Raw genomic sequence first — 27398 nt, 5'->3', positions numbered from 1 at the left:
TTCTTTTTTTTTTTTTTTTTTCTTTTTTTTTTTTTATTACACTATTAATCAGCTTGACCGGTTTTAGTTTCTCAGATTGCTTGCAAATACAGTTACACAACATTTTTGCCAAATTAGAATATCTGTCTGTGGAGCATGTCTTTGGTTAAAGGTCTGAATGAAAATGGAGAACAGCTCTCTCAATGATATCAACATCCCTAGGATCAATACAGTATAATTGAAATTGAACAGACAGAATTAATGTCCAACATTTAACAATCTGTACACAACTTGAGTAATTTGGTTCTACTTGTGCTTAGTGCCACTCCTTGTCAATTAGGCAGAGGCCATGTGTCTGTCTATAGTTCACATTTATGAACGTTACAAACTTGTCAGTGTTTTCTCATACAAGCTTCTAAAATTACATTACAGGTGAAAAGCATGACCCTTGATCCAACTGATTATTACATACAAATAAAAAATACAGAATAATTACATCCAAAACACAGCATTGTAAAAGGCAATAATGCAGCAATTAAAATCTCAATAACATTGTTTATATTTTGTTGGGAATTAAGGGGACAGACCAACAAAGAAGTCTAGAATTCGACAGAGGATGTACGTACAAATGTGATTTGAGTAACTACAGAATACACCATTCTAATCTGCTAAATGCTGGTAGGAAACCGTCAGTGGTTTGGGAAACACAGGCAAGCTTATTCTCATCTATGGTTTCAGTAGTATCATTACAAGATCAACTGACTTAAACTGTGAACATACAACGTTTTCATTCACTAACGTAGCTGTACAAATTATACAAGGGCTATGACTTCTCTTCACCTGTCATAACACAGCCGCAACCCACAATGAACCTGCTTAAGTAGAGAAACATAAAATTAGAGTCAGACTCATTTGCTCTTTTCAATGAAAATATTACAATAAGATACAAAGAAAACAACAAACAAACACGAATTACATGTAAATGAGTTTTCCACTGAACAGAGAAATGCAGGTTTCAAAGGAAAGTTCGACCGAACAGAAACAACGGTTAAAATATGACGTGATTTGGTTATGGAGTAGTTCTACTGCATGTGTATGGTTCAAGAATGATGGACAAAAAGCAACATTGCACTAAGTGACCTTTCTTAGCCACGATGGTCTGGTAGATTGAGGTCACTGCAGTAAATCAAACCGACACACTAAGCAGTCAACAATCAGCCTCAGAAAAGGGGCAATCCCTCATTTACCTACACAGGATACTACGTTAATCATAAATATGACAAACTACAATGAATCACTCAGTAAAACGCTCTTTTATGAAGAATAGGTTCAATATAGGAACTTTAGAGTCCTAACATTCAATGTTAAGTCCAAAGGTGTCAAAGTGGCAGATTTTAAAGACATAAGAGCATGTATCACTGTTATCATGCCTGAGTGTGTTTTGTTACAACTTACTGTACACTGACACTTCACATTACCGTAACCGTGGCGTCGCAATACTCTGCCTAAAAGCTTTACATCCCTCTGCTCTGATACACACCTGCTAAATGTGAAAATGAACAGACTGCTACAAGAAGTGATGACAAGCGCACCAGGCATGTGGTCTACTGGTTGTGTTGCTATTCCTATTAATGTCTAGAAGGGGAATGATGACTGAAAAGAAGATGTAATCTTAATGTCTACCTTAAATACATTCAGAAAAAAGTTACTGTGTCGTTGTCTTGTGCTGGTTTTTACAACAGTCCGTTTTCAATCAGCCATGTTAGGAAAGTGATTCTCCGTCTCGTAACAGCACAATGTACTATTGTTATGTATTTTTCCATTACATCAATGCAAATTAATCATTGAAATGTCTACATCTAGTTGTATGTATTTCTTACGTTATTTACAGTGTCCATTTTGAACAGTGACATTTCCGACTTTTCAAAAGCAATGGCAGGAACAACACAAATAAATGCAGCAGCGTCATACACCAAGTTGTCATGCTTTCATTAAAATAACGGACTTCTGATTATTATTCTGTTTTACAACTCTTTAGGTAGCAGTACAAATAAAATAAACTCATTCACTGACTAGATTAGCTAAATGGGATATTTGGTATATTTTGCCAAATAATCAATAATGGTATTGAGTGCAGATACTCACAGGCGAAAACCGTGATTTTTTTTTTTTTTTTTTTTTTTTGTACCACCAGCACACAGTTCTGTATCGACTAGTGTGGCATTTTTTTGGCCTTTAGTGTTCTAAATTAAAATCTAAATGTCTCACACATTCAAAGTTACAAAGTTACACCTCCACATCCATCCGCTATTATGCTCATGTCTTATTACAGGAGGTGCTCTGTGTTACAGTAGCTCATGGTGGTGAAGTTAGCTTGACAGTTAGCTTCTAATTGCCCTTAAATCTCTGAGTGGGTTTTAAGAATTCAGAATTACACCGTAATTTGCACTAGGCTTTCACTCACACTCATCTACACAGATACATAATATCTAACTGTGGTACAATTTCAACAAATAGACTACTACTCAAAAATAAATCCTATAAAGCATTATGCACCGTTCAACTTCTGCTTCTGGTGAGGAGCGATAGATCAAGTCATGCCACTGGGATGGTTGTCCTGTCTATAATGTGAATGTTTTCAGGATTATACATCAACTAACAATCCTCAGACTCTGATCCAATTACAGTAGGTGATGTGGCTTTGTGTCATATCTAATTATTCACATCCTGATAATGATGATGGGTTGCTGTGGGTCATTTACAATGGTTTTGGGATGTACCCCACACTTATTCAGTTACTTTCTGTGTGTAGCGCATCATAAATCCGTCTGATTGTAGCTGGGACATCACTGAACGGAAGAGTGGAGGGGGTGGACAAAACAAGTGGTCAGGCATGACTTGTTGGCAGCCGCAGTACTTCAGTTCATCTGTTCAAAGAATTTGTAGGTAGGGTTTTCGTAGCCGTGGTTTTGCATTTTGTTGAGCTGTCTTTCCTCTGGTGTCAGCATGGGGTCGACCTGCTGCAAAAAACAAGGGCTCCAATTATTACACACGAAAGACAAGCTCATGAGCAAGAACCACACCATCGACTGAGATGGCAATGAAGTTGTTTACCAAATATGAAATGTGTTGATTCGGCTCTGAGAATGAATCACATGTACCGATACTCTGTATTACTGTATGACAGAGTGAGGAATGCAGTGATCAGACATGTAGTCATATTTATTACTATGAAAAGAAGATGTGGTGCAGCTCTGGAGAATCTCGTAAAAGTATCTTTAAATTAAGAGCTGTCATAATCATCATCGGCAGTTCATCACAAACTACTACAAAGAGTTTGATATTCTGGGAAATGTACTTATTTACCTACTTGCCAAGAGTTAGATGCTGTTTCAAGCTATTGCTAGTCATCAGCTGTGAGCGTACCTTCATTTGTAGTGCTTCTAACTGTTGTAGCAAGACGGGTGTACCTTAAAGACGACTTTCTGTTTAAATTAAAGGCCTATCTCTGTTCATACCTCTACGATGCCGTGACTGATGGTGCCGTATGGCTTCCTGCGCACCAGCAGCAGGCTGATTACCATCACCATGGCAATTGCCACAGCCACGACCAACAGCCCCACCATGGCGCCCCGGTTAAATGTTTCCAAGGCATCAGGTTGCTACAGAAAGACAGAAATGTTCAGTGAGACGTTTGATAAGTGAGACATATATGGACTATGGACTAAAACGCGCCGTTTTCATTTCATTCCAAGCAGAACTCCTCAAATTTTTTTATGCAAAAGAAATGTGATGTTTCTACTCAGCCCTTACCAGTTCATCTCTTTCAATCTCAGGAGGCTTGTTCACCACCTGCTTGAGCTCTGCTGAGGTGTTGATCTGAGGGAAGACCATAGGTGGGAGCCGAAAGGGATTTATTGGTACACGCAAACATTGACAACGTAATGAACACACATCCGACAAATTTCTGTGTCTAATCAAGCTGTCTTCTGAAGAAGCCGAAATAATCATCATCTTACCTTTTCCTCATACTCATACGTTGGGCCTCTCTCAGATGTGGTATAGTCATATTCGTCAACTGCAGACACTAAGGCTGGAGTGGAAAGCACAGTCAGCTGTGAGCAACAGAAAGAAACACCCCAGTTTGAGTAAAAATGTTTTTGCCTTAATGACACTCAACACTCGCTTACCTTTCTTATTAGACTGAGGTTCTGTAGAGAGAAAGAGGAAAAGGTATCATTAACAACAGAGAGAGTGACAATCAGTTCATTCTTTCGCATGAAGCTTATAACACAATCGGGACGGACTTAGATGCCCAACATGTTGAATTTGTTGGTCTGTATAAGCAGTATATGGATGTGTACCAATGCGGGGAGGATAAGGCCTGTTCTGGAAGGCTCTCTCCTCTTCCTCCTCATCATCCTTTTCCTCCTCGCTGGCAGCTGGAAGCAGCTCCTCTGTGGTGCGTGTCTCAGAGAAGGACGTGGTCATGAGCTCGCTGATGTCTCCTCGCTCTGCTTTGACCAGTTCTTCTGCAAGTGATGCATGAAGAGAGGGAGAAAAAAACATCAATACTGATAGCTGAACAGATCGAATGATAGCTAACGGGAGTTTCACTCACGGATGTCATTGTGCAGCTCCTCAGCCAAAGTAGGATCCTTGTACAGCAGTGCAAGACTCTGGTTCATCCTCTCCTCAATCACGTGGAGATGTGTGTACACCTGAAAAGCATTAAAAAAATCTGCTTAGGTGTTCAACCAAGAAAAGGCCCACAATATGTTTGCTCTGAGGTGAGAAGCACTTAATTGATTCTTAAAATCAATCCAGAATTAAATTTTTAATATGAATGTATCCAAGGTTGCTTTTTTTTAAGTCATCTTAGTTCAATGAAAAGAATATTGGTAGCCATTCCAGCCTTCTTGATTATTTATCTGGAACACGTACTAACTCATCAGCATACAATCTTCTGTATGTTTTATGGTCAGCAGTAAGGAGCATTACAACCCACAAAAACAGATGGATGGAAAAAGCATTTTTCTTCTCTTGTGCGCACGCACGCACACACACACACACACACACACACACACACCTGGAATTTCATCTGCTCAGCCTTCTGGGGGTCAACGGCGACAATATGCTGGTAGTGTCTAAGTGTGTGTCTGCGATCCTTCTGCTCTGCAGCCATGTATCTCTTCAGAGCTTGCAGCACTCGCTCAGGCTGGAAGAACAAGTCAATTGAGATAAAAGGTACCGTTCATTACAGTAAAGGGATCTAGAGCAAGTCTGCGGTGTAGCTCCCCACATTTCATTAATGTGGTGTGTGTTTTTTCCTGTAGCCTGTAATCCATGACGCCCTTACCTGAGGGGGGTCGGACTGTGCAGCAGTCAGGTAGTTCTCCAGAGCCAGGCGACGGTTGTTGTTAAGAATAGCCTCAACTCTGGCGAGATGAGTCTCCACCAGCCTCTGCCTCTCGCCTGCGACCTGTTCCTCCAGTGTCTGCAGCACAGACTGGAAGTGCTAAGAGAGGAAAAAAGAGCGAACAGATCCAAGGACAACGGTAATTCATCTCCAGGGAAATTAAAATGACAGATTGAAGTCAATAAAGCAGGATGAGAAAGATGCACTTGCCTCGTTCAAACCCTGTCGCTCCGACTTTGGCAGATTCTTTGACTGGTTGTCTGCTTCTGCCCATTCCTTCATGATCTGAGGAATAGAAACACGCACCCAATCAGTCAAGTACACTTGAAGCCAAAGATGGTGGCTTCTTTTATTAATATTTTTACTGCAAATGACACAAACAAGACAGAGTCAGACATAAAAACAGCACTGATAATTTACCGATGAGTTTTTTTCCTTTTTACAGTACAGGCCAAAAGTTTGGACACATCTTCTCATTCAAATGAATAAGAAAGTGTGTCCAAACGTTTGGCCTGTACTGTACATCTAAAAGCCACTTTTACAAGAATCCTTAAACACAAAATTGTGGTGACGTGGTGCTGATTAAAATACTTTTTATGCCTGTGCTATTACCACAGTCAAAACCCAAATCAAAAAGGAAATCTGAAAATTGTACGGAAGCTGGCGTTAAATTGCGTGCAAAGATAACAGTCACACACATGCAAACGCAGGCAGATGTTCAGTGTGATAGACTGCCTCTACTAACATATCTAGCTACAGTTAGTTCATAACATCCACACAATAGTATAAATCATTACTATTCCACAGCCTTGAGCTGCATTTAAATAAGAGTGTATTAAATTTATGAGAGGATTTATTGTTGTCTGGCTGTCAGTGATTATAAAAACAGTCTTACTGCAGAGTACAACCCTGGTTGTTACTGTTTGCTTCTGGATCTCCTAAACTGAATGCAGGTGAAACATCGACACAGACCAGTGCTCAGTATTATGAGAGTAGTGATCGAGAGCAACGCAACGGAAAGTCTTATCCCAGATTAATGAATTGACTTGTCAAAAGTTGAACCTGCCAGCCAACCAGCTATGAGCCCTTTTTTTTTTTTCAGCCCTGTCAAAATCACCTCATTGATGCGCTTCATTCGGCGCTCCTCAAGGTCTGTTTTGGCACGCAGGAAGTTGGCATGCTCAGTGTCGTCCACTGGCTTCTCAAAATAAACATCAACACCATCAGTGGGCCGGGGTGTAGTCACTGGAGGGACGAGACAGAAAACAGAGCTTTTAAGGACAGGATTCTGTACACAGAGAGCCAGAGAGCAATTATCCTGCCACCCAAAGAACGGCCCTGCTCAAAATGTGACAGGCTATGTGCTAAGAAAGCTGCATTAATTTTACAGTGCAGGTCGAGAAAGGGGGAAAAAATTTACATGGAAAAACATCTGCTGTGTTGGTGGGTGAAATGTGGATGGTAGAGAACAATTAAGTTCAATAATGAACAAGGTTATTTGTTAGGCCACCAGCACCAAGCACTAATGAAGCAAACATGGTGTAGTGTAGAGGACTCTTCAATGAAAAAATAGGACCATTACAGTAAAAGTACTGGTGCTACACATTATTTATTCCTTTCCTTCCTGATTTATTCCTTTATTAAAAATGCAAGAACAGCGCCTTGTAGGAAGTGGGGGAAAAAACATTCCAATGATGGAGAATTACTTAATGACATAAATGACACTAAACTTGACAAATATAAAGAAAAAAAATATATAAATAAAGATTATCGGTTACAATTTCACTATAATTACTACCAAGACATGCTTACAAGAAAAGGGATCAGGAAATATTATTATTATTATTAATATTGCAGGAGGCTGCTGTGAGAGCAATCGTCCTGACTTTCAGGTCAGTCGCACCATCAGCAGCTGTTAAACACAGGTATTAACACAAAGGATTTATCACTAACAATGGAAGGAATAGAGGAAAAAATAAGGGACACTCACGGCTGTCTCCCTTGGTCAGAGGAGTGGGGGTGGTGGGTTTGTGGCTTTTCTTGTAGAAGAAGGGGTCCAGGTAGTCTGATGTGCGGTAGGGTCCTGAGTCAATAGGGTTTTCATACTCTTGATCTTTCACAGCCATCGCCTCCTCCTCCTCCTCCTCCTCTTCTGCTTCCTCCTCGTCTACCTCCTCTTCATCCTCCTCGTCCTCTTCTTCCTCCTCTTCTTCCACCACTTCATCATCCTCCTCTTCCATATCAGCCTCATCCATGTCTGTGTCAGGAGATGGGCTTGGAGTGGGGGCTGTCACTTTGGTGCTGACAAAAAGTGGAGCAGTCATTATACTGGTGACAGCAGTTATTGTTATTTTGTCAAAATGAATATATGAGTGTCATACATAGAATTAAGTTTTCCGCTGGCCTGAGATGTGAATGTCTGAGGACCCACAGGGACATCCCTCTCATCTGTCTCTCCTTTCCCACTTGAACTTCCTCGGCCTGGGCAGCATACATACTTGACCCCCCGGAAATGGTCGCCACATGGCAGCAGCATCCCATAGCTGTGGAGCTCCAGATTATCTGCGGTGCACACCTGAGAGGGAGGCAATCCAATCCAGTGAAATCCAATGTGAAATAATGTACAATGAGCTTTAAATTAGTCTTTTAACTAACTTATCAGTATCACAAAGTGCTTAATACTTAATACGACAGACAGAAATCCGATTTTGCTTGAGTGCAACTGAAAATCTTTCTTTTGCAAAAATCGTACAACATTCGTGTCTCTGCCCTTCTTACCTCCTTGGCAATATTGTGCCAGTAGATGTAACTCTTGCAAGCATCCATCTGCTCCTGGTGGAGAAATTTGCATCGGTCAGGCACCAGCAGGGCCTCGCTCACATACTCGCCCTCTGCAGCAACAGCGAACAAAAGGAAAGTTCAGAGTGAGATGATTCCAAGCAGTTCAGTTTCAGTATTTTAAGTGCAAAGCCTGATTTGACTAGACGCCAGTGGTTCATTTCAACATGAATTGTGGTTTAATAAGGAAGGAAACTAGATCAAATGGCAAGTTGCATGATATATAGAAAAATGAAACAGAAGTTCTCTGAGAAAGTTGCATCTAGGACAACTGGACTAGGTTTTACATTTTGGAAGATATTTCACCTCATGCAAGGGGCTGCTCATTTCTGACAAGTTTGGCAGTTAAATCTGGATGAGCCGAACAAATTAGGTCGGACAGAAAGCATAAATGCGACTGTTGCAAGCGCTGTGAACAGCCAAGGACAGAAAGATGTGTTTTGCTTGATATTGTCATTAGTACAGATTGCTACATTGTTTTATGAATTAAAAACTAAACAGAAATGGTTTTAAAACCATAAATCAATGCCACTGTCATTTGAAGTGGTTTTCATCCATACAGTCACTATAGAAGCCAGTTCTGCAGCGTTGTGTGTAGGAATCAAATGCTTTGTGACTCCACAATGACTCGCTCCTTATTACTCATTCATTTATTCACTCATCAATTGTTAGCCAATCTTCCCCACCTAGTGGCTTGCAGGAGGCATGGCCCCCTGCAATACTGTCAAAGGGAACATGGTGGGGTTTTTTTTTTTTTGCGTATTGCACCTCATACCTGAGCAGAATCCGAAAACTATGGCACTGTCCGAAACAGTATTTAGGTCCTCAAATGTCAAAAAAATTACATAAATGTGAAGCAATCAGTTAATATTAAGAGAAAACCTTAAAATTAATTGATTATGTAAGCTCTTGGTTTCGATATTTAACAAGCAGCAATAAAAGACAATGAGAGCCCACTGAAATCTCCATGAACTATTAATGTTTGTTCTAAATGACAGACTCTTTTCTGAACCTCAACAAAACTATAATCAGGGTATTTCCCTTATGTTGAACAATTTCGGAAGCGTGTGAACCGGTTAGCAATAAACAACTTCACTGTCCCCGCTTACAATCTGACTGTCTCACCAAGTTTCCTTTCTTACCTAAGGAAGGTCACACAAACCAATGTGTTCCTCTAATTTTCAAAAGGCGTTGAGGTGTGTTGCTCTTACCTAGACAGCGGTAGGGTATGACAATGAAGGGGCGTGTCTGGCAGCGGCCCCACCCTTTCTTACACCAGCCGTGGATGGTGACAGGTCTTTTTGACTCCTCTATGTGGGAGATAGAAAGCGCTGGGTACACCTGGACATACAGGTTCATGCAGGGACAACAGAGACACAAAAACAGACAGATGAATGGACAGAACAGAGGGGTTGAAGACAAGAGGAATGGGAGTCGGAGGGACCGGTTGGAGAAGAGGTCCAGGGATTCATTTGGAATGATAGCAGGAGCCAGGAAAATTAGGAAGGTGAGCACAGTCAGTGGGGCAAAGACTAACAAGGTAAGGAGTCATGCGGCAGATTCTCTAACTACTAACATAAAGCCATTTTAGGAATGGCATACTGGAGGTACAACGTCACTCATCGTCACTTTCAGTGTTTCCATTTCACACCTGACTAGTTTCATTTGAAGTGCGCAGAGGGGAATGATGGGAGAGTAGTGAAATGCTGCTTCCCACAGCTGTGAATGGACAATAAAAGACTTACTTCATACATGTCAGGAAAAAAAGGAACTTGGAAATGAAGTAAAATCCATCACAGATGCTCATTGTGTGTGCTAATCACGGTCCATTCAGGGGCTTCCTATCTGTCACTGCTACATGCTCTTTGCCCTCCAGGTGGCGCTTGGACGACTTTACAGTTGCACTAAAAATAAATATCTCTGAGGGAGGAATGTGTGGCGATAGTATGAGACTGATTCCCGTACGGTAGATGTTAAAGAGCACCCATCATGGCAACAAGAGGAGGAGACGTGGATGGTGGTGCAAATGAAATACGGCGATATTTCAACAGGCCACCATCTCTCTATATAGTGAAATATATAGATTTGATCAGGCAGGTGTCAGACAAACCAAATTAGAAGAATAGAATTTGAAATTTGACAAGATTTCTATATGTCTTGCTGGATTTTTGCAATAACATTTTAATACTTTTCCATCAGCATTTAGATTTTGATGATGTTGCAAGAATCAATCCAGTCAGGTGCTCATGACAGCTGTTCTGGTTCATGTTACTTCCCCCCTGTAAGGTTCAGGATCTTACCTCCTGACAGTAAGACAGGACTTCACTGGGCTCTTTGAAGCAGCCCTGTCGGCCCTGAGAATCGGGCTCCCACTGCCCGGTCTGTAGGTTCATGTGCAGCAGCTGACGGCCACAGAAGACGGCAATCTGTGGCTCTGGAATCTGAGGGCCTGGCCCGTTCACCTCAGCCATGGCCAGAGCCTGGACAGCACAGGGAGGGAGAGAAGGAAGAGAGATGAAGAGGAGTTGATACCATTTTACAGACTGTACATAACACAATGGCAGACAATATTGTGCTTGAAGCTGATCCACAGATGTTTCCTAAATGCTCTCCAGCACTGTCCAACGTTAGACTGAGTGTGAGCCAGTGTGAGTCTGAGAGACTCAAAGATCGAAACAGAGATGAAACAAGAACTGCTGGCAGAAAAGGAAGCTAATGCACATTATACATCATTCAAGCTCCAAGAAGCTCTAAGAATATTGGCAAACCTAAAGATTCTGAAAGATACATAGAAAGCTCCATGTTGAAAAAACCGTGATGGAGTGAATAAAGTGAATGAGAAGGAAAGCCAATGAAAAGCCGGACACACTGACTGGAAGCCCATGTGGTCTGCTTGCTGGCTGCACTGAGATCTGATAAAAGCAGGACTAGATGCTAAAGAAAATATACACAAGTATGTGAGATTGCTCCTTCCCCTCCTTCAGCGCCCTTCTAGGATGTTGTTATTGATCACGGGATATGTTGCCTCTGCCGGGGGGAGGGCCCAGGGGACCCAGCATGGAGGAACAAACAGCAGCTCGGGCTCTGAGTCAGGTGTTAATACAAGCTCATTGACCGACGGGCCACTTCACTACATTAACACACAGCACAGAGACAGAGAGAGCCCAGGGAGAAATAGAGGATGGGAGGGGTTAGGTGGTGAAGGAAAAGCACTTAAAGCAGCACAAATACTACCTGAACACTCAAAGGTTTTGTTTTGTTTTTTTCATAGAAAATGCAACAACAGTGAGCTCATGAAGCATGACCAAAAACAAAACTAGATCATGTTCCAGTGGCTGTCTGAGCCATGTCTGGTGCAAAAACAAACCGATCTCTTTCTGCAGGTCGCACATCTTATATAGCATCATTTGGCAACAGCAATCATGGTAGAGAGCATGTGATAATGTTTACTGTCCGACCCTGGAAGTCTTAGAAAAGACGTCCTGCAGCCCAGAGCCTTAGTACGGCTCATATCCTTTCATCTGTGCTGCAGACAGAGAGAGACCTACTGACGACAGATAAGATGAGTGATGCTGAGCCAATTAGAGGGAAGTTGCCCAAAGGGAAGAAACTCAGGAGAAAAAAAAATATGGGAGAGTGACGCCTGATCAAAGGGAAGCCTGGCTTTGGCCGACCGAAGCTCAAGTGTTTGAAGTTCTAATTAAAATTCATACAGAATAAAAAAAAAAAAAAAAAAAAAAAAAATATATATATATATATATATATAAACCCTCTGAGTAAATGTACAATAAATATAATAAGCCCTGAGCAGACTACGCATTATAATTACGCTAAGAGGAGTTTGTGTTTCTGCATGTCTTAGCAGATTTCTTACAAATTACTGCTCTACTTTTCATTACTGCTGACTGGTTCCTAAAGCGAACCAGATTTTTTTTTATTTATAGATGGACTTTCCCACATGTCACAGTTTTTTCTTATTTATTTATTGTTTGATTATCAAATTGCTTGAGACAGGTAATGCATCACAGTGAAGTTCATATATATATATTTATTTTTAAATTTAAGCCACTTTCAGAGTCACGAACTATAAACATGTTCCCCATTGTTCCAGGACAAGTGATGGATTTCCCATCTTTGGCTAGTTTCCAGTCTCGGGAAGTTAACATTCATTCATTCATCTTCAACTGCTTATCCATTTCCAGGTTGCGGGTTGAAGTTAACATTAATCCCTGACATTCTTTGAAATTCTTTTTATTTTGAGATTTGTATTGAGTTCCGTCAACAATCTCTTAAATCTAGACTGCCATTTTTTAGCAGTGTTAGTTATTGACAGTGCTGAGCTGGGGGGTTTGATTGGTTAAGTATACTGTAGGATAAGCACAGCAAGACACTGCTGAAGCTGCTGAGTCTAAATAGACATGTCTCTTTGACTCGGGGAAGGTCAGAGCCACAAAGGGGAAAAAAAAAAAGTTACTTCCGGATATTTGAGAAGATAACCTGGCAGCTCCCCCCGGTCCGGCGCTCTCATTCTGCCTGCTTTCCACTACTGCACTTGCATAAAATCAATGCTGAGCGACTGCAACTGTATCGCCACGTTCCCCCCAATCAATAACAGTCCATCAGGAGCCTGAGACCCTGACCTCGAGCACAACAAGGCTGCACGCCCAATCTCCAGCCTGATCTGGGATCAGATTAGGTCTCCCTTTCCAGATAGCCCCTGATAAGAAAAACCAGATGTAAGATGCACATGTCAGTTAGTTTTTGTTGCTGCTTTAGAGCGGAAATCTACATCGTCTCATACCAGCTTGGAGAGTCATCACTTTTGAGCCACTGAAGACAGCCACAGCACCACATGCATAAACCACTCCGCTCTGTTGCGTGACAGCCATACTGTGTCTTTGTCTGTGTCTCATTGTACACTGTCAGTGTATTTTCACAGCAATAATGGGAAATGTCATCTGAGTGTCTCAGTCCTCCTTCGTCTTACCCAAAATGGTAAAACGGCCTTTGAGAGGCAGCAGCTTAATCAGTGTACTAATCAGTGAAGACCGGCCATATCGTAAGGTTTTTTTTTTTTTTATACTTAAAAGCTTCCAGTTGATTGAATTCCTAATTTTACACTTCCCGCCCCGAATCACATGACAGCTGACAGAAGAGTCAGGACAGAGCGGAAACAGCAGTTTTGTGCCAGAGTGCTGTTGTCTGAGCAGCAGAGCAGTGGAGCGGAGCTGCCAAGTTGATCATTTTTAAATGGCAAATTGGTCAGTCGACCAAGTGGAAAGTTGACCCAATATATACAGACAATCGGAAAAGAGAGCCTGGAGAGGTTGTTACTGAGAAAGGAAATGAGAAAACAGAGCAGAGAAAGTAAGATGTGTGATTTAATAAAAGAAAAAAAAACAAAAACTTTACATCCACAGAAGTATTCATGGACTAGTAGTAACACAAGGACTTTATTTCTTAGAAATGAAGTAGGTGTGGCCCAAATACCTGCACAACAAAGGGATATGGACTAAGACATGTCAGAGTAACAAAATCATGGTTCCACTATAACTTTTCTGATCCTGTAACTTCTCTTCTTACAATATCCTCACAATTTGTAAAAATGTCCATTTGTCCAAAACTTTGATTTAGAACAAAATGCCTCTAAAACAAATTCCATTCAACCAAAACCTGCCATGTTAACTTTGAATGGCAGCATGCTAATGCACAACAATTTAGACAAAAAGCACCGCTGTGTTACAGAGCTGCTAGCACGGCAGAATCATTTAAGTGGAAATGATATATTTTAGCAGGAAATGTTTACAAAAATAGCTTTTTTCCCCGACTGTTTTAGATCTCATCAACCAGCAGTGTCCATTAAACAGTCACTGACAATAGTCCTCTGTGAAGGATTAAGCAGCTAAAAATAGACTTTGGTACAGTGAATGAATCACATTCTTCATGAACATTACACAGCAGTGTTCATATTTTCTATTTAACCCTCTTACCCTTCAGAGGTACAAATGATTTCCAGTGTCTCAATGTTAAGCAATTTCCATTTTGAGTCCAATGAGATTTCAGAGAGTACTCAGACTTGCTGTGAGCACGATGGTGTAAATCTCTGTGAATGCTCTCTGTCTCCATCAGGAAGGAGGCACTCTGATGCCCATGGACTCACAATAATGCTTCACAGTCTGTCAACGATTGAACTGTGCAGGACAGACTGCAGAGCTGCCCCTCTGGGTCTCAGTGAGGAAAATACTGAAGTGCACTGAAGCATCTTTGTGCAGTAGCGGCTGCGAGCACGGGAGACAGGACGTTCAGCAGTGCTGTTCAACCGTCCCCAGCCCCACATATCATCTACTGTAGTGCTGATGAGGCTGAACGGGCAGGCAGCATGAAAGCCTGATTGCTCTCCACTGCAGAGAAAGCTGCATCTTTAATAACAGCCTGGTGGTATAGAGCCAGAAACATCGATTAGCTTTCTGTCTTTTGTATGCCAGGTTCTTTGCTTTCGTTAACTTGCCTGGTATTCTATTTTCTTCCGCTTGGCTTTTCCGTATCTGCTGTAAAACTGACTACATGCTGCTTAACTTTTTGGCCATGTACACACCCACAGTCTCCATAGCAATAGGCATCACAAAGAAACAACATAATCCCACTGAGACAAGAACACGCTGTGCACTCAACTAGAAGTTCTAGTACAGCTGATACAGATATAATATTAGTGAATGATAATTTAGCAGATATCCAGGTACAGGGAACTATGTTTCAATCTGGAGAGTACAAAATGAGACCCTGAAATGCACATGATGCAACAACATGACTTCTTCTCCCAGTCAGCAATGTCTTTGGTTCAGGACAGTGCATGTACATGTTCCTTCCGCATCTTCTACCCAGTTCTAATTAAATTTTCAGCACCTGTTCCACCCTTATGTTGCAGGATGACTTCATCCTCTCTAATGATGCAATCTCCTGGTCCTAGCAGGCAAGCCGTGCAGAGCGGAAGGGGGAGAGTGGAAGAGCCCACTCATCATTTGTCCTTTTTTACAAGTTGCTGCCAGATTTTACATTGAAATGCAACGGCATAAATGGGTCACAGGTTTGAAGCAGAAGCAGGAAACATGCTGGGTTGTGTACTGTACACAGGCACGAACCTGTCGGTGTTACATTTTTATTCCCTTCCATGTATTGTGTGATTGATCCTGTTTGTTTTCTTTTCTCTTTCCATCTTCTCTGACTTTCATTTGGCCTATGATTAAATCTAGATCTAATCTCAGATATGCCCCCTGTGTTTCTATAACACACCGTAGACGCCTTTAACCTGTCTGTGCATATGCTGTGCCTTTTGATATGTATTTAGTTTTTTCCATTGCTCTATAAATCATTGCCAACTTCAAAATTCAGTAGCTATTACATAAATACAATGCCTCTGGCCTTAGAGATAATGCAGCGAGCTTGCCTGGCACTCTGTGATTGACTAGAGACATCATAACCCTGAAGAGCTAATCTCTACTTAGCAACGGGGATCTGGGATATCCCATGTAACCAAAATACAACGTGTTGAAAACGTAGTAAAAATGCAGCAAACCACAAAAAAGAAAGCTTTAACTTCCTGGATCAGTTTGTTTTTCTGGGTTTTGCTTTTGCAAGTGAGTCTGTGATTTCACACAAGAGGTAAAACAAGGCCTCTTAAAATAGGATGTAGCAACGAAGCGTCAACGGGAACGTCGTGAATTTACAAAAGACAAGCGACAGGCAGCAACACTTTTACATTTGCTTTCAATACAAGTGAAGTTTACAGACTTCATGTCACCAAATTTCCTATCACAACTTATTTACAGCGAGCTCTATGATGTACAAATTATACACTTAAAAATGTATACTGTGAAAAGCATAGTTAGGTAAAATTGCTCCTGATTACTTGAACACTAACACTCTACAATGGATAACTGCCATTACTCATGTAGGGAACACACCCACGAACAAATAGGCCCCCACAGATGCATAAGCCATGCTTGTATGAAACACACACACACACACACACACACACGCACACGGTTTCATGAGCATGTCTTTGTGTTCCTCCGCAGCACAGATGGCTGAATAGTGGGTGTCTTCCTGTTTTTTCTGGGCCCCTCTTCAACCTGAGCTCGATCCGCCTCAGGCACCCGATGCTTGATGCCCTGCTTTCACACAATGCCTGACACTTTGCTGTTTGGCCCCCCTCCCCAGGCCAGTGTTAAATGGCCAGATAGATTTTGCTGCATTCATCATTGTAATGATGTTGTTTAATTATTCATGCGCTCCATCAGGCCTCTTCCTGATGTGGCATGTAGTTATTAGAGAGTAGCAACATTAGTCTGCCAGACTCTCATGGCGCAGAGGGGACAAAGGAGGATAAAGCAGGTAGGCTCTGTACACGGACAGTCATTATACATCTCTGACTAATGGCTAATTGAAGCCGTTCATTTTCTATTTGGACGGGACTGACGAGCACAGGGGAAAACATGCGCTGTGTTATATGTATTGCTGTGTTGCTTCCTACCACAGGCCACATAAAGTTGTAGTTACTTATGGAATACGACTGGATTCAATTTAATTCAATTCCTGATAAATAACTCTTGGGTTGACACTTTTTGTTACAGTGATGTACAAAAATCACAGCCTCTGCGAAATCAGGCTTCATCGGTCCAGATTACAGCTGACCAGCCCCCAGCTGGGATCACTGGGAGCAGATGGTCCCATAATCACCAGGGTTCATCTGGGTCTGACACAGCAGCCAAAACAGCTCTGAATATTTGATTTCATTTCAAGTATCGCTTAAAATAGAGGCCATGTCAGATGGCATCACTGCGAGAGTCTCCGTTGAGCTGGAGGCTGGCAGTGCCGGTGATTATGGTTATTTAGGGGTGTATTTACTGAGAGTTTCCTCCGCTGGGTTCCACTTATACAACATCTTAGTGCCATATCTATCTTCAAGCTAGCACTGTACAGACTGCTGCAGGGAAATAAGGGCAGCCAAGAGTGATCACCATCTCCTGTAAAGTTCAACATCTCCTCATGGCAGCTCACGTGGGATACAGACCCCATGAATGAGAGCTTCATACCCACAGGAATGGAGACTTCACCTTTCCCAGCTGGGATTCATATGAATCATAAATATCAAGTCCATACATGCCCTGCTTCTGTCTTTCCTACCTCATTATACCCCGTATATTTCACACACACACGTATATTTTACATCTATTTTGCAGACAATACAGCTGTTTCCTGTGAGCTTTTTTTTTCACATCCTGACTTTCAGCAGAATCTCTGATAAAACTTGTAAAAACTAAAGTTCAATACAACCAGGACACCAAAACAGGAAACTCCCACAGATTCAAAATAAAATTGGTTTCATGTGTAGTGTTCTATGGAAAAGCAGTATTGAGCAATATTCAGAATGAGACAAGTGTTTGTGATACTTGTGTCGCACAGAGTAGGCTGAACTCATATGCATATCTGCCTCTCTTTTCCACCCACGCTCCAACAAATGCCTCTTCTGAGTCATGCACCATAATGACGCCACACTGTGCATGTTTTTGCTCCATAAAAGAAAAAAACACAACACATTCTTGGTCAGTTTCACAGTCTTCCCGCAGATGTGTAGGAGACAAAGAACTGCTTTTAATAAATAATTGTCTGATAAATTCACTTGAAAATAAATACGGAGTTTGGGAACATAAAATCTAAACTTCACCAAAAACAGATCCAAAGATGTAAATGTTGATGAGTTTCTGCTGTTATGTAACACAGCTGAACCTCCTTCACCGTTAAGCAACACAACATGGGAAAGCCAGCATGTTAATACTAAACACTGTGAGACTGCAGATGTGATTTCAAGCTGAAGGCATACCTCATGGGATTGAAGGAATCAACGGCTTAGCGGAGATTTGAGCACTGCAGGTCTATCCGAAACATAACTAATGTCAACACAATGCTGTTGAATGAGGGATTTTCTGCCGGCTCTCCCAATCTGTATTTATACAGTAAATACACATAAAAAGCTTGAGTCACATGTAGGACTCCGAGGTTCCAGTTTGTGGTGAGCATTGTCTCAGCTAAAATAAATTTAACGCAGGGCAACTTCATTTTAGTGATTGAGAGGTTGGTTGGTTTTAAAAAGTAAAGCTTTAGATGCTGGAAATATGGATAGATTTATTTGCAATTTGAGTGAATTATCAGATAAAGCCTTAAAGCAGTGAGGTGAAGCCCTTGGGCATGTTTAAGTAAATTTGGGGAATCTCAAATCAGAAATGATGATAATAATTGATCCACTTGAGGACAGACTGTCACTAACAAACAGCAAGCAGGCTACAGGCAACATTTTTATGCTTTCTGCTTATCACGTTCTCTGAACCTTGGCTGCCTCTCTTACTGAAGTCTTTGAAATTTTGGAATTGTGCTTTGACCTTCCCTGTCACTTGGATCATTTTCTGTGTATTTGGTATTCTTTACAAATCTGCTGTATGCTTGCTTAACCAAGTAAAGAAATTGGAATGGAGCAAATTCAGTGGTCAACTTTAACAATTTGGAAAGCTTTCCAAAGCTTAATCTTAATCACTTAATCTGAAACACAATTAAAAAAAAAAAAAGAACAAAGTGGAACTGAAATCTGTTAGTGAAATTAGAAGTTATCTGTCATATTCATCTTCTTTCATGAGTCTATGGGAACATACAGGCAATTTAGCCATAAGATTTATGACCTCTGATGCTCGACACTTTAATTGCAATAATCCGTCCATCTCCTATATTGTCTGTGTTCATAGTCTTGTACTTTTTATCATGCGTTTTCTGACTATCTAAATGACTTCTTTTAAATTGAATCATACCAAATAAATAAATTAGCGCTAAATGGAAACTGCTCTTTTAGAGTACAGATACAACAAAGTGGTGGCAGAAAAGGGGGAGGAGGGAGACTAAGGGTTAAAACATTCATATTTCTCTTTTCCTCTGCCCTTTATGCACACACACAGTGGTGATCCGCCCATCTATGAGCTGCATCTTATGGGAATTAGGTTTTGGGGCTGAGGTTGAGGTATGGGTGGGTGGGTGTTTTTCGTATATATATAGTATCACCACAGTGGGAATACACTGGTCTTTAACTCCTAGTGACAGTTCAGAGATGACACCATCACTTCTACAAGAACCCAGCATGACTCCTCTGACCCCGTGCATATGTATTGAGGGGTAAACCTTTTCTGCAGTCTCTCGGTGAGCATGTTCATGGTAATGAAGCACTCTGTTAATGAACTGCGGGATAAACAGCTAATGCTGGCTCTGCTGGGGCCGGCTTGCCACTTATTCATAGCAAAGAAAACCAAGAGGTCTGCCAGAGGCCAACTTAATGAAACGGTGTGCAGCAGCGTGGCTGGTGTCACTCCGCCTTCATCTGTCTCACTTGTTCCTGTTGAACCCGTAAACACACTTTTTTGTTTTTTTTTTAGACTTTACCTTTACATTCTCCCTCTCAGCATCACTTGGCCACTGAGGATGGTTGCTATGGTAACACCACCCACAGGAGCTGGCTACCTTCGCTGTTACCGTAGCAACTGGTCCCCTACAGAATTTCAAGCATGCCACTCAGACTCTTTCTCTCACGCTCTCTTCCTCATTATCAGCCAGCCTCTCTCTTCTCACATGAAAGGGTCCCCATATGTTTGGTTCGACTTTCTATCCTCAGCAGTTTGCCGATCGCTGGCTTAACGGCTGGTTAGTTCTCCTTAGCACTGCCTGTTGGTTGTTTAGATACCACTTCAATTAATTACTAGGAGATGGGTTCCTGCTGAGTTAGACTTACTGCACAATAGTGTCCTGAAGGCATCTTACCTTCAGGCTGTGGAAGGAGACTTGCTTTGGATATAAGTGTCTGCCGCATTATTAAATGTAAATGTAAACATCATATTATAACATAACAAATGTTTTAAAGTATTTAATTAACCAAGCTATAATAAAATCCATCAATAAAGCAAAATGGCAAAAGACTTGTTGCTTTTTGTCAAGTTCTTGCACGATTCTTACTTCTGATGTAGCTGTAAATTAATTGTTTTTGGGCCACACTGTTGCACAAACAAATTAAAGAATTAAATTGACCATCTAGGATATCTTGATGGGTCCAATGAATAACATTTCTGATTAAATGATTAGGAAATATACATATGCATGATAAAAAAAAAATCTAAATAGGTTTAACAGATGCTAAGAGAGATGATGATGAGAGATGTTTATATTTTGCATGAACCATATTGAATTTTTAACCAATTCTCCCTATGCACTTCATATTCAACACATGAACTAGTCCTCCAGTAGGGCCATTTTGATAAGTCCACTCACAAAAGATAATAGTAATAACTGAGTTCATATCAGGCTGATATGGCCTGTCTTCCTTTAGTCCTCTCAGTGAAATTATGTGTCCTGTGCAGAATCACCCAGTAGTAGATATTAGTGTTATCTCGTTTCTTCAGGCCATAAAGTCTCCATAGAATGTGCAGCTGAAGGGAAAATGGTTTAATCATTCGGATGATCTTCAAAAGAGACCCCTCACCAGGGCCTGGAACCTCCATTTGTGCTTTGTTCTTTTATTACACTCCTTATTCCAAGCCACAGCTAGAGTCATGTGAAGTATCCAATCTGTCTGCTGAGCATGGGTGAGTGTCGGCACCGTTTGGCCTTAGCAGTCACAATGACCCTGAGCTGAGACAAGAATGAAATTCTTGTTGTGTGTCCCAATCACTGGATGAATTTTATTGTTGTTGATTAAAAGCCACGTCTGAGCCTCATGACCATCAATAGCTGCTTGCACCATCGACCCAGTTATTGATTGTGAACATGCCAGCTGTCTGTTATGGATAAGGCACAGGCAGAGTCGACTGTATTCAGTATTTGGTGACACAATGCTGGGGTTGATGAATACTGAGCATCAAGTCAAATGCTGTGGGAACAGTTTGTCTCGAGGGAGGATTGTGTTTGCTAGAAAAGGTAAACTCTTCCACAATAAATTCCACCCAAAAACATATTCACACTGGCAAATGCCAACAATGATTTTTGGTGCAGTATTTAATTTTTTTTTTCTTTTCAAATATAAAATAGCAGTTGGAAATAAAGTTGTTTTTTTTTTCTCACAAGCTGTCTGGTGGTTTTGAAAAGAAATGTAGAGAATAACCAAAAGATAGTCTGATGCCACGTGTTGGCAAAGCGTGCAGAATATACATCTGACAGGTTTATTCTGTAATTATATTGAAAATAGAGAAAATTCGGGTCAAATGCTAGCTTGAGTGCATTAGTAAGGTGAAGTGAGAGTAGAGATGGAGCACATGCAAATAAAGCTGTCTGGATACATCAAGAAGAAAGAAAAGAGGCAAGAGCAGCAGAAACGGCAGAGAAATAATTAAACAAAGGGCGAGTTTAGAATGTAAATTATTCAAGAACGATCAAAGAGTACACAAGGAAAGTGAAAAGATGTCACCGGCCACTGGGAGCAGCTGTCCGGGAGGGAGGAGGGAGAGAACAGCAGATAGGCTGGGGCAGAGACAGAGAGAGGGAGATGAGGGGGGTTGAGGCAAGGAGGAGACAGGCGTGTGGATTTTCTTTTGTGTCGTCAACAGCAAAGATTGGGAGTGGACCTGGAGAACGGAGAAAGGGGTAGGGAGCGGTGTGTGGGTGCATAAAAACCAAGTAGCATGAAGACAGCAGGATGGCATTTGGGTATTCAGAGGGTGCGTGACAAGTGCCAAAGCCCAGTTGACAAGCGAGAACCCAGACCTTTCCACGACCTTCAATAATTGATGCAGCTTTTGCAGCGTTCGCCTGCTCTTTATGAAGCAGCAGTACAGTGAATGTGTGCCTACTTCTCAGTTGTCTGTGAGTAAAAGTGTGTGGCCTAATTGTGGGTACGTGAGTCACGGCAGCTGTACCTTTCTTACATTTGTATTAATCAGTGAATCAGTTCTTCTGCTGGAACTGTGTGTTTTGAAAAGCAGGGAGGGGAAGAACTCTGCCAGAGGGTCCATCCATCTTCCTCTGTGGCAGCTTCTAACATGCTTCTGTAGAATTCGATGCTGGCCTTGTCAGTCTCTCAAACCTCTGGCCAGTGTCGTTAAAGAATGCCACCCCTGCTCCTTCACAAGGCCACCTGTGAGTACATGTACATGACAGGTGGATCTCTGCTTCATCAGCTTCCCAGGCTGAGCCTCTTCATTATCATGCACTCCACCCTGCAACCCACATAACATTCTACACGCACTACATCACTTATACACTCTCCATTTCCCAAATCTTCCACTTTGCCAGGGCAGCCCCTCGTCCCTCACTCTCCCCCTCTCGGCACCAGACCTCGCTTTCTGTCACTGCACTCTGTCTTTTCCCGGTGAACACGAAGGACAACTCTTATCACCACACTGCAGATGTTTTCAGCTGGGGCTTCTCTGAAATCTTCCACTGGCTGCGGAAAAACTAAATTCCACTTTGCCCTGGCATTCAACTTTCCTACAGAAATCCAAACCATTGGGCGCACTGAGGTTGTTATGTTGGGTGTGAAGACCCTGGGCTGCAGTGATATCTCTGTCCTGCAAGACTCTAGAGAGGAGCCAGAACTGGATGTGATCTGGATGGCTCTCAAATTTTTGGGTATAGACTGGACAAACATGACTGGCATGAGGGCAAACACACACTGAAAACACTTTGAAGCAGCTGAATGACCATGGGGGCTTCTGCTTCTGCTTTTACAAACTCACATATGGTCTGCACATACTGGAGACTTAGGCTCAACCAATTCAGCTCTATACATTATGTTATATTTGACATTCAGTAATTAGATGATGAAAGCTAAAATAATATTTGGAAAACCGGAAGCAGCTTTTATTCCTTGTTTAAAGTAACTTCTTAATTATGTGTAACGTAGAAATCGGTATGAAGCTTGGGAAGACGAAGAAATGAACTCATCAGTTTATGCATCACAAGCTTTAGAGATGCCATTAAATGATAACCCTTGCAGGCGAACATTGTTAAATGCTGATTTAAGAATTACTCAAATCATGTGATGTTTCATAAACACCAGAAGACAAGGCCGAATAATCTATACCAGAATTTGGCAGTGCTTCCATGAAACCATCATGAGGGAAGCCATGCGAGTGTGTAGTTAATATCAATTTATTTTCTGCAGAGAAGCCCGGCGAACTGTATGGCTGGAGACACACACACTCTGTGTACACTCTTCATTTCCACCCAGACTTTCTAAATGACTAGAAGCAACAATGAAAATGAACCCCCAATAACCCTGTAAATCGCACCACACAAAGTTCAGTTTCCGTGTTGTCAATTAAAGCAACGGCCCAAAGAGTGAATTAACGTCATTAGTCATTAGTTCATTAGTTTGGCACCTCAACAGTTCAATTGCCAAAGTACATTTATAGTGCTCCTTTCCTCCAGTACAGCATAGCTCTCATTTCACAATGACTCTGCAGGATTGAATCCAGGCCCCCCGTGTGTGCGAGTGTATATGTCTGTGTGCTGTGCTTCAAAAACTTGGAAAGGAAGCCGGATACATAGAACTGGCAGGGAAAACATGCAACATAAAAAATGCCATGTTTTATGCCCAATGGCACACAGATATAGTAGAGCATAGCAAACACACAGGAATCCATTAGTGGAACCCGATTATCTCTTGGCTCTCAAATTAATTAAATGAGTGTAGGGCCGAGTGTGTGTGCATGTGTATGAAAGACAGCGATCTGACTGATTTTTTTCTTCAGTTTAGAAAAAACCAAACCCAAATCCTCTTGCGTTACTGCACTGAAAGGCAGATGGGGGGGCGGGAGGGGCATGAATCCGTATGGCTGTATTCCAGCTCGCAGCCTGATGTTGCTGTTCGTGGGGGAAGGGGAGTGGGGATTCCTGTCCTTATGTACTATCCTTTTTCTTCTGTCCCTCTTTCCTCCCTTGAGGCTTGGTGTTTTCTGAGACCTGTAGATATGCCATTGGTTTGTTGCTGTGCCCTCCGCTGCTGTTGAACTGCAGCCTCTCTGGCTAAAGGATTTATCAAGAAAAACGCTGCAGCTGTTTATCTCGATAAATGTAGAACTGGTTGAGTAAAGCTGAGCTCACATGTTGTTCTTGGTCAACGTTTTTCTTTTCTTTTCTTTTTTTTTTCCATGTATGGCACAACGCAAGCAAGCACAAGCAAAATTAATGTTTAATGGCTTTCGTGTCACATATTCCTGTATACCACATTTGTGTGTGTGTGTGGTTATATCTGTGATGTTGGTAAGTGAATACGCACTGTTGGGGTTAGAGCAGGTAGTACTATGATGGATACATCCATATGTCAACTGACAGCACTTCATCTTCAGTTGTGGATGTTTCTTTAATTTCCCTGCTTAGGGTTTGGGTAAGGTTAGGATAAATAAAATGTAATGCTGATGTTATCCATTAGTTTTACTTGGATGTGATAAGTCACCTAAAATAGATTACTATCTGGTCATTTTCTCCATAAATAACTTCATCTCTGGTTTTTCAGAAAAAAAGAGAAGAAAGAAAAAAAAAAAGATAGGGTTAGTATATTAATATTCAGAAATTCATTTTCTAACTATAGCACATCATTATATATTGAGAATATTCTGACACAACTAAGTTCATTTAAGAAACTATTGAAGGATCAGCTACGTAACTAGTAATGTCGTGCAAAAAAAAAAAAAAAATCACAAAAAATCAATTCCTCCATAAAGACAGCTAAATATATTAAATACTATTAATATTATCTCCCCGTGTCTTTTCACAGTATATTGTGATATCTCTTATAGTCGCCTCACTATGTTTCAAAATCACAATGTTATTATTATGATATTACAATATTTAACCATAAGGCCGAGTCCTATGACAGACCACATCTAACCCATATAAGGACACACACAGACACATGACACAATGGAATTTAACCTCAGCTTGTTTTACTCTTAATTAACGTTGCACTACACTATGTGATTGCATAAGACTGGCCATGAAGGAGGTTGTTGGTACAATTTTTCCTCGAATGACCTTTTGTGTCTGGATGACAACTTTCCGGGGTGTCAATTAGCTAATTGCTTTGGATGCTGTGAAAGGTAAATGCTGTTGCAGCTGAAACGCAGCCAGCAGTGGACATGACATATGTGACATCCTGGCAACTATGTGTCTTCCACAACACAGGCTGATGCTGAGTTTGTACTTCAGGTAAGAATGATTGGAGCTTTTCTAATCCACAACACTGTCCGAAAATTGAAATTCAGCAGTGTAATTATGCTCTGACAGAACATAATCCCAGTTCACTAACAATATTAAATATTTCACAATAAAAGAGAGATCAAGAGAATTTTTTCCCCAATTCCCACATTTCAATTGCACGAATGTTGAGCAAATTAAGGGGAGATGACAGTTTTATTAGGACTAATACCAGAGTGTAATCCTGCCAGCCAACCCTCTCATAGTGTAATCTTCAACATAAACCTTCATGGGCAGGTCTCCTTGTGTGAAGCTAAAGCCTGTTCGTCAGCAGAGCAGTAATCCCACTAAGGCTCTTAGAGAAGTGAAATTATTTCAGAAGGAGAATGATGCTTTATGACTGTTAAAGACGCAAGGTAGAAAATGGCTAATAAATAAACATCTAACAAATCCTCTTAGGAACTGTGTCAAGATGCTCCCTGTTCGATCTCAGATTATTAAGAGCAGGTGGAACAGTTAGTTTGACCTGCATCACATCTCCAGCTGGGACACCATGACTCAACCCGCCCCCTCCCCCCAACCCCTGCACCCTCCCTGCTTCTCATCTCCTCCCTCACACTCACACACAATGCCACCCCTGCTCCTACACACAAATGCACATGCTCCAACCTGAATTTGTGCCACAGTCCTTCAGCAGGGAGAGGACAGGGAGCAGAGGAGTTACTGTGAAATGAAGGTCGAGTCTATCAAACTGCGAGTCTGCTGTAAGTCGTGAGGAGACAGGAGGGAGGCTGGAGCAGCTGGTGGCCCATTGATCTGTTTCTGTACAAGAGCCTTTCGCTATCTCCCTGCCACTGCTGATGGAGACAGACACCAGTAAGATGACCCCATATCTCTCATTAGTATACGCTGCATCAGATCACACACTGTATCCACATCGTTCCTCTGCCAGATTGCTCACATACATATTGATATTTCCCATGGGCCTCTGTGGATTCAAATGGTAGTTTTATTCAGTGTTCTTCCATGAAGACAATGAATGGCAATTAAATATGGATGGCTCCAATCCTGCTGAAGAGCTGCACCACTCCTCTAAAAGACGGATGCGAGCTGATTTTTCTCCTCTGACAAGGCCAGATGGGGATGCACTGAGATAGGATTTGATCTCCATCCTTCCAGAGCTGAGGGGCCCTATAACATCACGCATCATGTCAGATACAGGCCCAGGCTTGACGCAACCAGTGCAATGTGAACCACACAATTATGAAGCCTCTTATCTTTACGTCCTGAGTGTGAGCTTCCTTCCATATCCCATTACAGCATAGCCTGTGAAATCCTTTCACCCCCTCACCACTGCATTTCAGTGACGGCTGAGCTTCATTACTCATGTTGACACAGGACTGTGCTGCTGGAAGATGCATTTACAAATGAAACCTGTCCCAGATAAGGCTCCGTGTCAGCATTATGGAGATGGCAGCAGCTGTATGCGTGGCATGTATAATGTCGGCATGAAAATATAGATAGTTATATATCTTTATCAGGCAGCATTTTGTTCAATGATAACATGTTATAGAGAGAAAAATAGCAATGCGCCACGCAAAATGATTCAGCTTGTTCTGCTCTTACCTCGACGTTTTCCCAAACGCAATAGGACAATACAGCCATCAATATAGGTAATGCGGTATGTCCCATTTTCTCTCCTTCTTTTGTCTCTCTCTGTGAAGAAGTTGCTACTGGAAGAAATCTGCCTCCAACATGCGCTGTCTGGTTACATCGGCTGAAAGGATGGACGGTGCGTCGATCGGCGCCTTCCTGCAATATCTCCTGCGTCGGGCTCAGCCTGGGATGGTGTGTGTGGATGAGACCTGACAGAACCAAGCCCTGTTTCTGCGGGTATTTATCCCAGACCTCTCTCACGGCCGTCCTCCCGGCTGTGGCTTAGCCA

At 41.7% G+C, this 27398-nt stretch overlaps 1 protein-coding gene across 2 annotated transcripts; it reads right to left on the bottom strand.

The window, feature by feature from the left end:
- Nucleotides 1–27398, bottom strand: aplp1 (amyloid beta (A4) precursor-like protein 1). Of its 2 annotated transcripts, none has more exons than XM_029504637.1 (17): nt 27080–27398; nt 10537–10716; nt 9448–9577; nt 8177–8289; nt 7780–7973; nt 7389–7699; nt 6516–6643; nt 5609–5683; nt 5339–5497; nt 5069–5197; nt 4601–4700; nt 4344–4511; nt 4170–4190; nt 3999–4072; nt 3793–3858; nt 3498–3641; nt 1–2999 (listed from the first exon to the last, which is right to left on the bottom strand). In XM_029504637.1, exons 1-17 carry the CDS (start codon nt 27143–27145, stop codon nt 2898–2900), a joined length of 2160 nt encoding a protein of 719 aa, XP_029360497.1. In that variant the 5' UTR covers nt 27146–27398; the 3' UTR covers nt 1–2897. The 2 variants fall into 2 exon arrangements, with proteins under 2 accessions (XP_029360497.1, XP_029360498.1); XM_029504638.1 differs by having other exon boundaries at nt 1–2996.

This window comes from Echeneis naucrates, chromosome 6 (genome assembly GCF_900963305.1).
Source record: "Echeneis naucrates chromosome 6, fEcheNa1.1, whole genome shotgun sequence".
NCBI lineage: Eukaryota > Metazoa > Chordata > Actinopteri > Carangiformes > Echeneidae > Echeneis > Echeneis naucrates.
This window is presented reverse-complemented; position numbering and strand designations above follow the sequence as displayed.

Bases quoted from the DNA above. Each gene is read 5' to 3' on its own strand.
- aplp1 (XM_029504637.1), bottom strand. From the start codon at position 27,145: ATGGGACATACCGCATTACCTATATTGATGGCTGTATTGTCCTATTGC. The intron at 9,578-10,536 runs GTAAGATCCTGA...CTGTATGTCCAG, and splicing joins TCCTGTCTTACTGTCAGGAG to GTGTACCCAGCGCTTTCTAT. The intron at 4,073-4,169 runs GTAAGCGAGTGT...TTTCCACTCCAG, and splicing joins ACCTCAGTCTAATAAGAAAG to CCTTAGTGTCTGCAGTTGAC.